The sequence below is a fragment of the Meles meles genome, chromosome X (assembly GCF_922984935.1).
Source record: "Meles meles chromosome X, mMelMel3.1 paternal haplotype, whole genome shotgun sequence".
NCBI lineage: Eukaryota > Metazoa > Chordata > Mammalia > Carnivora > Mustelidae > Meles > Meles meles.
Genome location: NC_060087.1, coordinates 61347236 through 61360092, shown reverse-complemented (window position 1 = coordinate 61360092; position 12857 = coordinate 61347236). Strand labels below are relative to the sequence as shown.

Genomic DNA, 12857 nt, shown 5'->3' with positions numbered 1-12857 from the left:
GGGCGCCCCAGAGATCATGTCTTGAACTAAACTCATCTTCTCTACCATTATAAAAACAAAAAGAGGCCATGCCCATACACCAGTTGACAAAACTTGATTATCAGGAAACCATCTGCCAATCCTGTACCCCCCTCACTCTCCTGCATCCCACACATCATCATCATTATCATCATTACTAACTTTCCACTTGACTCCATCCTTTCCTTCCCACTGCTTCTACCTTAATTTCAGCTCTTATTTTTGGAGACAACAAGAAGCCATAAAATAGAATAGCAGGAATAGGATCAAACCTATCTTTTATAATGATAAATATGCATGACCTAATTGAAATTTCCCCTGCCGAAAGACACCGATTGATTCTAAAAAGATAATACACCCCTATGTTTATTGCAGCATTATTTATAATAGGATATGGAAGCAACCTAAGTGTCCACCTATAGATGAATGGATAAAGGAGATGTCACACATACACACACATACACACACACACACACACACACACACAACACATAATACACATAACACACATACACAATGCAGTATTACCCAAACATAGAAAAAAATAAAATCTTGCCATTCATGACAACATGGATGGATATGGAGGGTATTATACTAAGTGAAATAAAACAGACAGAGAAAAAAATAACATATGATTTCACTTATAGCTGGAATCTAAAAACCAAAACAGTTAAAAACACACAAGAAGAGCAACCTAAATTTCCAACAACTGTTAAATGGTTAAATAAATAATAGAGAATATTATGTTGAAATAAAGAATTTTCCTAATATGGAGAAACATTTATACTCTAATATTCTAACCAAATTTTATATGAAACATGATCTCAACTATAGGCAGATTTGCATAAAGGAAACTAATAGGAAACCTGTCAAAAATATTAGCATCATTTTGGGTGATTTTTTTGCCCTTTCTATAATTTTTTATATTTTCAAAATATTCTATAACAAGTATGTCTTACTTTATAATCAGAAAAGTGAGAAATTAATAAGCAAATTCTATTTAAAAAAATCTTCTGCCACAATGACTAGTAACTTTCATCTTTGTCAATCATAGTATCTTTTATCTTCAACTTTTTTTATAATTTTTAAAATTTTTTTATAAACATGTATTATTAGCCCCAGGGATAAGGGCCTGGGTCTTAGGGTACCCCTATTTTCAACTTTTTGAGGAACCTCCATGCTGTTTTCCAGAGTGGTTGCACTAGCTTGTATTCCCACCAACAGTGTAGGAGGGTTCCCCTTTCTCCACATCCTCGCCAGCATCTGTCATTTCCTGACTTGTTAATTTTAGCCATTCTGACTGATGTGAGGTTGTATCTAATTGTGGTTCGGATTTGTATTTCCCTAATGGGGAGTGACGTGGAGCACTTTTTCATGTGTCTGTTGGCCATCTGGATGTCTTCTTTGCAGAAATGTCTATTCATGTCCTCTGCCCATTTCTTGATTGGATTATTTGTTCTTTGGGTGTTGAGTTTGATAAGCTCTTTATAGATTTTGCATATTAGCCCTTTATCTGATATGTCGTTTGCAAATATCTTCTCCCATTCTGTCAGTTGTCCTTTGGTTTTGTTAACTCTTTCCTTTGCTGTGCAAAAGCTTTTGATCTTGATGAAATCCCAATAGTTCATTTTGCTCTTGCTTCCCTTGCCTTTGCCGTTGTTCCTAGGAAGATGTTGCTGCGGCTGAGGTCGAAGAGGTTGCTGTCTGTGTTTTCCTCAAGGATTCTGATGGATTACTTTCTCACATTGAAGTCCTTCATCCATTTTGAGTCTATTTTTGTGCGTGGTGTAAGGAAATGGTCCAGTTTCATTTTCTGCATGTGGCTGTCCAATTTTCCCAAAACCATTTGTTGAAGAGGCTGTCCTTTTTCCATTGGACATTCTTTCCTGCTTTGTTGAAGATTAGTTGACCATAGAGTTGAGGGTCTATTTCGGGGCTCTCTATTCTGTTCCATTGATCTATGTGTCTGTTTTTGCACCAGTACCATACTGTCTTGATGATGACAGCTTTGTAATAGAGCTTGAAGTCCGGAATTGTGATGCCACCAACTTTGCCTTTCTTTTTCAATATTCCTCTGGCTATTTGATGTCTTTTCTGGTTCCATATAAATTTTAGGATTATTTGTTCCATTTCTTTGAAAAAAATAGGTGCGATTTTGATAGGGATTGCATTAAATTTGTATATTGCTTTAGGTAGCATAGACATTTCACAATATTTGTTCTTCCAATCCATGAGCATGGAACATTTTTCCATTTCTTTGTGTCTTCCTCAATTTCTTTCATGAGTACTTTGTAGTTTTCTGAGTATAGATTCTTTGCCTCTTAGGGTAGGTTTTTCCTAGGTATCTTATGGTTTTGGGTGCAGTTGTAAAGGGGACTGACTCCTTAATTTCTCTTTCTTCTCTCTTGTTGTTGGTATAAAGAAATGCAACTGATTTCTGTGCATTGATTTTATATCCTGACACTTTACTGAATTCCTGTACAAGTTCTAGCACATTAGGAGTGGAGTCTTTTGGGTTTTCCACATACAGTATCATATCAGCTGCAAAGAGTGATAGTTTGAGTTCTTCTTTACCGATTTGGATGCCTTTTATTTCTTTTTGTTGTCTGATTGCTGAGGCTAGGGCTTCTAGTACTATGTTTAATAGCAGTGGTGATAATGGACATCCCTGCCATGTTCCTGACCTTAGTGGAAAAGCTCTCCATTTTTCTCCATTGAGAAAGATATTTGCGGTGGGTTTTTCATAGATGGCTTTGATAATATTGAGGTATGTGCCCTCTATCCCTACACTTTGAAGACTTTTGATCAGGAAGGGATGCTGTACTTTGTCAAATGCTTTTTCAGCATCTATTGAGAGTATCATATAGTTCTTGTTCTTTCTTTTATTAAAGTATTGTATCACATTGATTTGCGGATGTTGAACCAAACTTGCAGCCCTGGAATAAATCCCACTTGGTCGTGGTGAATAATCCTTTTAATGTACTGTTGAATCCTATTGGCTAGTATTTTGGTGAGAATTTTCGCATCTGTGTTCATCAAGGATATTGGTCTGTAGTTCTCTTTTTTGATGGGATCCTTGTCTGGTTTTGGGATCAAGGTGATGCTGGCCTCATAAAGTGAGATTGGAAGTTTTCCTTCCATTTCTATTTTTTGGAACAGTTTCAGGAGAATAGGAATTAATTCTTCTTTAAATGTGTAGTAGAATTCCGCTGGGAAGCCATCTGGCCCTGGGCTCTTGTTTGTTTGGAGATTTTTGATGACTGTTTCAATCTCCTTACTGGTGATGGGTCTGTTCAGGTTTTCTATTTGTTCCTGGTTCAGTTGTGGTAGTTTATATGTCTCTAGGAATGCATCCATTTCTTCCAGATTGTCAAATTTGCTGCCGTAGAGTTGCTCATAACATGTTCTTATAATTGTTTGTATTTCCTTGGTGTTTGTTGTGATCTCTCCTCTTTCATTCATGATTTTATTTGGGTTCTTTCTCTTTTCTTTTTGGTAAGTCTGGCCAGTGGGTTATCCATCTTATTAATTCTTTCAAAGAACAGCTCCTAGTTTTGTTGATTTGTTCTATTGTTGTTTGTTTGTTTTGGTTTCTATTTCATTGATATCTGCTCTGGTCCTCATTATTTCTCTTCTCCTGCTGGGTTTAGGCTTTCTTTGCTGTTCTTTCTCCAGCTCCTTTAGGTGTAGGTTAGGTTGTGTATTTGAGACATTTCTTGTTTCTTGAGAAAGGCTTGTATCGCTATATACATTCCTCTGAGGACCACCTTTGCTGTGTCCCACATATTTTGAACAGTTGTGTCTTCATTATCATTTGTTTCCATGAATTTTTTCAATTCTTCTTTAATTTCCTGGTTGACCCATTCATTCTTTAGAAGGATGCTGTTTAGTCTCCATGTATTTGGGTTCTTTCCAAATTTCCTCTTGTGATTGAGTTCTAGCTTCAGAGCATTGTGGTCTGAAAATATGCAGGGAATGATCCTAATCTTTTGATACCGGTTGAGACCTGATTTGTGACCCAGGATGTGATCTATTCTGGAGAAGGTTCCATGTGCACTAGAGAAGAATGTGTATTCTGTTGCTTTGGAATGGAATGGAATGTATATATCTGTGATGTCCATCTGGTCCAGTGTGTCATTTAAGGACTTTATTTCCTTGTTGATCTTTTGCTTGGATGATCTGTCCATTTCAGTGAGGCAAGTGTTAAAGTCCCCTACTATTATTGTATTATTGTTGATGTGTTTCTTTGATTTTGTTATTAATTGGTTTATGTAGTTGGCTGCTCCCATGTTAGGGGCATAGATATTTAAAATTGTTAGATCTTCTTGTTGGACTGTCCCTTTGAATATGATATAGCATCCTTCCTCATCTCTTATTATAATCTTTGGCTTAAAATCTAATTGATCTGATATAAGGATCGCCACCCCAGCTTTCTTTTGATGCCCATTAGCATGGTAAATTGTTTTCCACCCCCTCACTTTAAATCTGGAGGTGTCTTCGGGTCTAAAATGAGTTTCTTGTAGGCAGCATATTGGTGGGTTTTGTTTTTTTATCCATTCTGATACCCTGTGTCTTTTGATTGGGGCATTTAGCCCATTCACATTCAGGGTAACTATTGAGAGATATGAATTTAGTGCCATTGTATTGCCTATAAGGTGACTGTTACTTATATTGTCTCTGTTCCTTTCTGATCTACTACTTTTAGGCTCTCTCTTTGCTTAGAGGACCCCTTTCAATATTTCCTTTAGAGCTGCAAATTCTTTCAGTTTTTGTTTGTCCTGGAAGCTTTTTATCTATCCTTCTATTTTCAATGATAGCCTAGCTGGATAGAGTATTCTTAGCTGCATGTTTTTCTCATTTAGTGCTCTAAATATATCATGCCAGTTCTTTCTGGCCTGCCAGGTCTCTGTGGATAAGTCTGCTGCCAATCTAATATTTTTACCATTGTATATTACAAACTTCTTGTCATGGGTTGCTTTCAGGATTTTCTTTTGTCACTAAGACTTATAAAGTTTACTATTAGATGACGGGGTTTGGACCTATTCTTATTGATTTTGAGGGGTGTTCTCTGCCCCTCCTGGATTTTGATGCTTGTTCCCTTTGCCATATTGGGGAAATTCTCTACAGTAATTCTCTCCAATATACCTTCTGCTCCTCTCTCTTTCTTCTTCTTCTGGAATCCCGATTATTCTAATGTTGTTTTGTCTTATGGTATCACTTATCTCTCGAATTTTCCCTTCATAGTCCAGTAGTTGTTTGTCTCTCTTTTGCTCAACTTCTTTATTCTCTGTCATTTGGTCTTCTATATCACTAATTCTCTCTTCTGCCTTATTTATCCTAGCAGTAAGAGCTTCCATTTTTATTGCACCTCATTAATACCTTTTTTTTAATTTCAACTTGGTTAGATTTTAGTTCTTTTATTTCTCCAGAAAGAGCTTTTATATCTCCAGAGGGGGTTTCTCTAATATCTTCAATGCCTTTTTCAAGTCTGGCTAGCCCCTTGAGAATCATCATTCTGAACTGTAGATCTGACATATTACCAATGTCCATATTGATTAGGTCCCTAGCCTTTGGTACTGCCTCTTGTTCTTTTTTTTTGTGGTGAGTTTTTCCGCCTCGTCATTTTACCCAGATAAGAATATATGAAGGAGGGAATAAAATACTAAACAGGTGGCAAAGACCCCAGGAAAATGTGCTTTAACCAAATCAGAAGAGACTCCAAATCGTGGGGGGAAGAATGAGGGTAAAAATGAAGTTCAGAAAAAAAATTTTTTTAAGAAAACAAATAAATAAAAAATATTTTTAAAAAATATAAATATATATATATTAGACTGATGATTAGAACAGGGTCACTCACTTAATTTTGGGAGTATTTTGGTCTCTTAGGAGAAACTACCTCCCAAAATTTTAAAGAATGAAAAGCATATATAAGGGTAAACACAATGAAGGGATGGAATATGATTATAAAGATGAATTTTTTTTTTAATTTCTAAAAAAGGATTTGATAAGATAAGTTGGTTGGGAGAATAAAGAAAAAGAAAGTGGAGAGAATTTTCTCAGGCTGGAGACTAGATCAAAGCCCTGTGCTGTTTTAGCGTGTATTTTGATCTATTAGAAGAAGTACCCCAAATTTTTTTTAGAAGAAAAAACCCTATGTATATACAAAGAATAAAGTTAGATACAATTAAGGATAAAATATGACTATAATAATGAAGGTTCAAAAAAGGGTTTTTTTTATGAAAGGTATTGTTAGGATAAACTGGTTAAAAAACATTAAAAGAGGAAAGGGTAAAAGTTAAAAAAAATTTAGCAGAAGAAAAAAAATAAAATTAAAAAAAATTAACTTTGCAAGACTGCATTATCATAGGGAGAAATCCATGAATTCCATGCTTTGCTTTCTCATCCTCTGGAATTCTGCTCTTCTCCCTGGTAAGTGAACTTGGTCTTGGCTGGATTTCTTGTTGATCTTCTGTCACAGGGGCCTGTTATAGTGATTCTCAAGTGTCTTTGCCCAAGGCCGAATTGCACCACCCTTACCAGTGACCATGCTAAGTAATCCACTCAGGTTTGCTTTCAGGAGCTTTTGTTCCCTGAACACTTTCCACAGAGTTCCAGAGGACGGGATTGAAAATGGCGGCCTCCCAATCTCTGGCCCAGAGGAGCTGAGAGCTCGGGGCCCCACTACTCAGTGCGCCCTCAGAGAAAAATGCTCAATCACTCCCATCTCCTTGGCCTCTGGCTGTGCTCGGAGCTCACCCAGCCTGTGACCAAGCTTCTCTGTCTCTGGCACACAGCCCCGCCTGGAGTCTCTGAACGCCGCAGATCCCTGAGCTCTTCCAGGGGGGTCTCCCTGGATCTTGTGGGGTCCCTGCTCACAGAGCAGTGGCCTGTTCCAGGGATCACGATAAGGTAACCCCGAGTTGAGAGCTCACTCCTCGGCCCCGTCTCTGTAGCCCACTTCCCCGCTCTAATACCTGTGAGCTCTGCGACACTCAGCCCCGATCCCTCTGTGACCCTGCGGGACCTGAGGCCATGCTGTCCCCGCGTGGGCTTCACCCTGGGTTAGCCTCTGGAGTGATGTCCCTCAGTGGAGCAGACTTTTAAAAGGTCTGATTTTGTGCTCCGTTGCTCTCCTGCTTGCCAGGAGCTGGCCCCTCCCCCCGCAGTCTATCTTCCTGTTGCCTTGGATTCACTTCTCCGCGGGTCCTACCTTTCAGAAAGTGGTCGATTTTCTGTTTCTAGAATTGCTGCTCTTCTTCTCTTCGATCTCCTGTTGGATTTGTAGGTGTTCAGAATGGTTTGATAAGCTATCTAGCTGATCCCCTGCTACCTGATGTCATCTCAGCCTGCTACTTCTCCGCCATCTTGACCCCTCTCCCCAATCATAGTATCTTTTTAGGGTATTCACTTCTCTCTGCAAACTCAGTGATGTGCCAATACCTAATGGCTGTTGCATTTTAATATCTTATATCCACACAACTTCTAGCATTTTTTTGTGCTGGTATCATAATTGCAGCTACCGTACCAAAAGAGTGGTTTACTGTGAATTCATCTGTGTCTTATTCAAATTATTTTTAAAGTATGGTGCTTGGCTTGATAATGCTATAGCTTTATCTATCTATGCTGTATCTTTTTTATATGCATTTTTAAAGAATTCAGCCATTTTGCGAACCATAAGAGACTATAGACTCTGAAAAACAACCTGAGGGTTTTGAAGGGTCAGGGGTGGGAGGTTGGGGGAACAGGTGGTGGGTAATAGGGAGGGCACATTTTGCATGGAGCACTGGGTGTTGTGCAAAAACAATGAATACTGTTATGCTGAAAAAAATAAATAAAATGGGAAAAAAAAATTCAGCCATTTTTAAATAATAAAACAATAAGTTTTCAAAAATAAAATAAAATGTGTTTTTATTGAGGTGTAATTGACATATAACATTGTGTAAGTTTGGAGCATACAACATGTTGATTCAATACATTTTTATTGCAAAATGATTACCACCAAAGTGTTAGGTAACACCTCTATCACATCATATAATTATCGATGCTATTGTGAGTGGGATAGTTTTCTTTATTTCTTTCTCCAGATGTTTTTTTGTTGTTAATGTACAGAAATGCCACTGATTTCTGTATGTTGATTTTACATCCTGCAACTTTATTGAATTCATTGATTGGTTCCAATACTTTTTGGAGTTGGATAATGACAATTTTACTTCTTCCTTTCTGATTTAGATGCCTTTTATTTCTTTGTCTTGCCTAATTGCTCTAGCTAGGACTTCAAATATCATGTTGAATAAGAGTGGTATGGAGGGGGAAGCATCCTTGTCTTGCTCCTGATCTTAGAGGAAAGCTTTCAATTTTTCACTATTTTTTTATGTGTTCATTTGAATTCCAGTTAGTTTCAGGTGTGCAATATAGTGATTCAACACCTACAACCCCCGGTGCTCATCACAGCAAGTGTTAGCTGAGGGTTTGTTATATATGGCCTTTATTATGTTCAGGTATGTTCCTTCTATACTGAATTTGTTAAGGGTTTTTATCATGAAAGGATGTTTGCAACCTCCATCTTAACTGTCTCTGGGATAGTATGGGAGGCAAAGAAAAACTCAGAGAACCCTGGAAATAAAGAATGCTACATTGTTTTTTCTGTTCTCCTAAACATATTCAAAATGACTTCATATGCCCTGATATGATACTGGGGTACAGGGAGAAGAAATCCGTAATTTTTGTGGAAAATGTACTTTCTTTCGCTGCTCTTCATAGGCAGCCCTGGAAGCACTGGATGAACTGGACCTGTTTGGTGTGAAAGGTGGGCCCCAATCAGTTATCCATGTCCTGGCTGATGAAGTGCAGCACTGCCAGGTAAGAGAATAATGAACAACATTTAGAAAATGTTATTCTTACCCAGACTCAGAATGAGCATAGCCTTGAGAATAAAGAGACTTCAGAGTACATAATCTGATTTATTACCATATGCCAAAAATGTTTTCTCCAATCTTCCTGTGCTAAGAATAAGCCTGATATAGCATGAACTATAATATAGATCATAGGTCTGTTCTCTCATCCATGGTTATAAAAGGATCCCATCATTGTATGTGGAATTCTCCACTGTTGTTCTATCAAGTGCCTATGGGGTCTCCTTCTTTTCTAAATATACCAAGAGAACAAGAGGTGACTGATTTTGAGAGTTCTTCTTGATAGTGGCTTTGAAACATTCTCTTGTCCCCAGTTGGCTCTAGGTTTAGATGTTTGGAGATAGACTGTTTGAGTGGTAAATATGTATCTTCAGTTTTGTTTAGGGGTACTCTTTGTATTGAAAGAGTAAGGTTCTTCTCATTGGCGAAATGTCTTTCTCCATCTTCAACCCCTGATTAGATAACAATAATGAATATAAACTCATCTTCTCATTTTAAAAATGTGAAATTTTCCCTGGAAAAGATAAATGTCAGCAGTGTAGAAGCTGAGCCTTCCACATCCTGCTTTTTCAGCAGCTACATTTTCTCTTATCTCTACACTTCAGTGGTTGCTAATGGAGCAAGGGGATTGTGGACAAATGATGTATAGAGTGTTCTTTACCCATTAGCAGCTGTTTCAAAATCAGGATTGGGAACCATTGAGAGCAGTATTAAGACAAGAGATGATGTACAGAAATAGCTCGTTTTCTAAGCTCTCACTTAGAAGGTATTATCGAATTATTATGGAATTCACTATTGAATATAATTGAATCATTATTATGGTAGATTTTCTCCCAAATGATCCTCTTCCACATAGATCTTTTGACTAAATCTGTCAGTTTTATAATCCCAAGTTATTTACTAATGTGCCACATTTTACTTCGTTTCTTCCTTTCTAGTCTATCCTTAATTCAATACTCCCCCGTGCTTCAACATCCAAAGAGGTAGATGCTAGTCTACTTTCAGTTATTTCCTTCCCAGCCTTTGCAGTAGAGGATAGCCAGTTGGTAGAGCTCACAAAGCAAGAAATCATCACCAAGCTTCAGGTATGTCCATACATGCCCTTCTTTTCTTTAAGGCTTTGACTTAAAGGACAAATTAATATTGTTGGGGGCCTTGAGTTAGTGATTTAACCAAATGATCAGAGTTAACACCACCAGTAATAAAACATACTGATGTCGTGTACCCCTATACAGTGCCCTGAAAAGTGCACAGCACCAGTGTGGTATCCGTGCAAATAATGCCTTATCTCAGTCTAATCATGAGAAGACACCAGACAAAACCAAATTGAGGGACATTCTACAGATAACTGATGAGCTCTTCAAAAGCATCAGGGTGATGAAAAACAAGGAAAGACTGAAGAACTGTCACAGGTCGGAAGAGACTAAGGAGACATGATTAACTGAATGCAGTGAGATCCTGAAATGGATTTTGGAACAGAAAAAAAGCCATTAGTGGAAAAACTGGTGAAATCCAAATAAGTTCTCCAGTTTGGTCAATAGTATTGTACAAAGTTTAATTTTTTAGCTTTGATAATATAAAAGGACAGTAGATGAAGGGTAATAGGGATTCTCTGTACTGTTTTTGCAACTCTTCTCTAAGTTTCAAATTATCTCAAAATTTAAAAAAATATATGTTGTCTTTTTTTAAAAAGCCCATTGCTCTCTTATGAGCTCTGTGAGCAGGACAACACAGATTAGTAATTGGGCTGTTACAGACTTACACTGTGGTGGAAAGTGATGGAGAAGATAATATTAGAAACTCTGCTTTAGGGAAGAGCCTGTAACTTAGCCCTCACTTGAATTCACATTGATTGCTAAAATCAGTTTCTGCTGCTGGTCTGATATCAGAAGTTTTTTTTTTATTACATTTTATTATTTTTTAAATACTATATCTATGTTGGTGATAGGTCGGCACATGTAGCTGTTGCAAAGGATGTATTTCTGATGCATTATATGACTGCACCAACGTACATGCTTCTAACTTCTTTTCTCTGCATTCCTAGGGCCGTTATGGTTGTTGTCGCTTTCTACGAGATGGATATAAAACTCCTAAAGAGGTAGGTTTCTTTTACCCAAAATGAGTCCACGGTAGAATGGTCACTACTGTCTGCAGTCCATTCAGTGAAAATACTTGATGTATTATACGTTGGCTACCTGAACATAATTTTTTTTAAAAAGTACTCAGAAGACAAAATACTTAGCTCACTGGTGATACTCAAAATAATCACACAATAGGATCAAAATAACTCATGTTTGCTACCTTCGTTGGGCTTAGTTGCCAAGTTTGATATGTGAGTCTTTATGGATTAAATAAATTAGAGAAAGGTGCAGTCCTTCCACTTGTTTTTTTTTTTAAAGATTTTATTTATCTATTTGACAGACAGAGATCACAAGTAGGCAGAGAGGCAGGCAGAGAGAGGGGGAAGCAAGATCCCTGCTGAACAGAAAGCCTGATGCGGGCCTTGATCCCAGGACCCTGAGATCATGACCTGAGCGGAAGACAGGCTTAACCCACTGAGGCACCCAGGCGCCCCAGTTCTTCCACTTCTTGCAGCTGGTTGGTTTCAGGAAAGAGCTACTGACAGATGCTTAAATCAGTGAATGAAAGTTTAAGCAGAAACAGAATATTTGAATAGTCTCAAAGTATCTCCCTTCCAAATATTTCATGATTACTAAGGAGAAAGCTTTCCTTCAATAGATCTTTCTGGCCCTTTTCCACCTTTTGCAGTTGGTTAGTTCTAAACAGTACCAGATCTTGGAAAGTTAGTATCTTCTGTTCCACTAATCAGAAGTTCTCTGCAGAATTGTCAGTGGAGAAAATTATTATTAAAGGGAATGAATGGTCAAGAAGAAGCACTTCACTGGCAATGTAAACATTGTTTAAGGCTTTTTTTAATCATTGAGCTCAGACTCTTCTGGTCTACTTCCCTTCTTCCACTTTATTCTTTAGCCCTATTGATTTCTATCTCTACCAACCTATTAAAATTATGCTTCAAAATATCATCAAAATCTCCTAAGTGATCAATCCAATAGTCTTTACCCCATCCTTATTATACTCCACTTCTCTGCAGTACAGTACTATTACCTACCTGCCCCTCCACTTTCTTGACATTCTCTTCCCATTTAGTTTATACAACACTACACTATCCTAATTCTTCTCTTTTTGTTCTTTCCTCACCAAACTATGAGGGTTTACCGAGATTCTGTTCTTGGGTAATTTGTTCACTATATGTAGGTACTAAATCTGTAACTTGTGCTTCAAATGTCACCTCGACGAGCATGGTTCCTGAACCCTCATCTCTTGTTGTCCTTGTAAACATTTCTATTTGTATGTTCTGCTGCTACCTCAAACCTAACAAATATAAAGTCACAGTGAATCTCACTTCTACATATACCTACCCATGGTATCATTGTTATCCCAGTTCTACTAGTTGCAAGTCACATCACAAAGTACTCTCAAAGGAAGGGAGAATCTGTACATGCCCTGCCTTCTCTGAAACATTCAGAAGTGAAAAGCTGTATTGTGATACCTTTGAATTAAAGACAGATGGCTGACTTTGCAGTGATAAGATAGACTTTATTGTGTTTTTACCAGGATCCCAGTCGCCTGTACTATGAACCATCTGAGCTGAAGTTATTTGAAAACATTGAGTGTGAATGGCCACTGTTCTGGACATACTTTATCCTCGATGGGGTCTTCAGTGGCAATGCAGCACAGGTAATATGCCGGGGAAAAAGACTTTCAGCAGAATGTTTTTAGTATGTCTTCATCTGTCAGTTAATGGCTGTACTGACCCTATGACCAAATGGAAGCCTTCCCTAATAGGGAAGAGACAGAGTCTTCTAGAGTCTTCTAGAGACTGATACTTGAGGGTACTAGGTTAAG

The 12857-nt window shown here is 37.8% G+C and overlaps 1 protein-coding gene across 6 annotated transcripts in view; it reads left to right on the top strand.

Annotated features, from left to right (window-relative positions):
- The window catches only part of PHKA1 (phosphorylase kinase regulatory subunit alpha 1), a 137514-nt gene that overhangs the window by 35443 nt on the left and 89214 nt on the right, over positions 1-12857 (top strand). For all 6 annotated transcript variants that reach the window (XM_045995989.1, XM_045995986.1, XM_045995987.1 and 3 more), the window contains exons 7-10: positions 8779-8877; positions 9869-10015; positions 10975-11028; positions 12567-12689. In XM_045995989.1, the coding sequence (XP_045851945.1) occupies positions 8779-8877; positions 9869-10015; positions 10975-11028; positions 12567-12689 (423 nt within the window). The remainder of the gene's footprint in view (positions 1-8778; positions 8878-9868; positions 10016-10974; positions 11029-12566; positions 12690-12857) is intronic.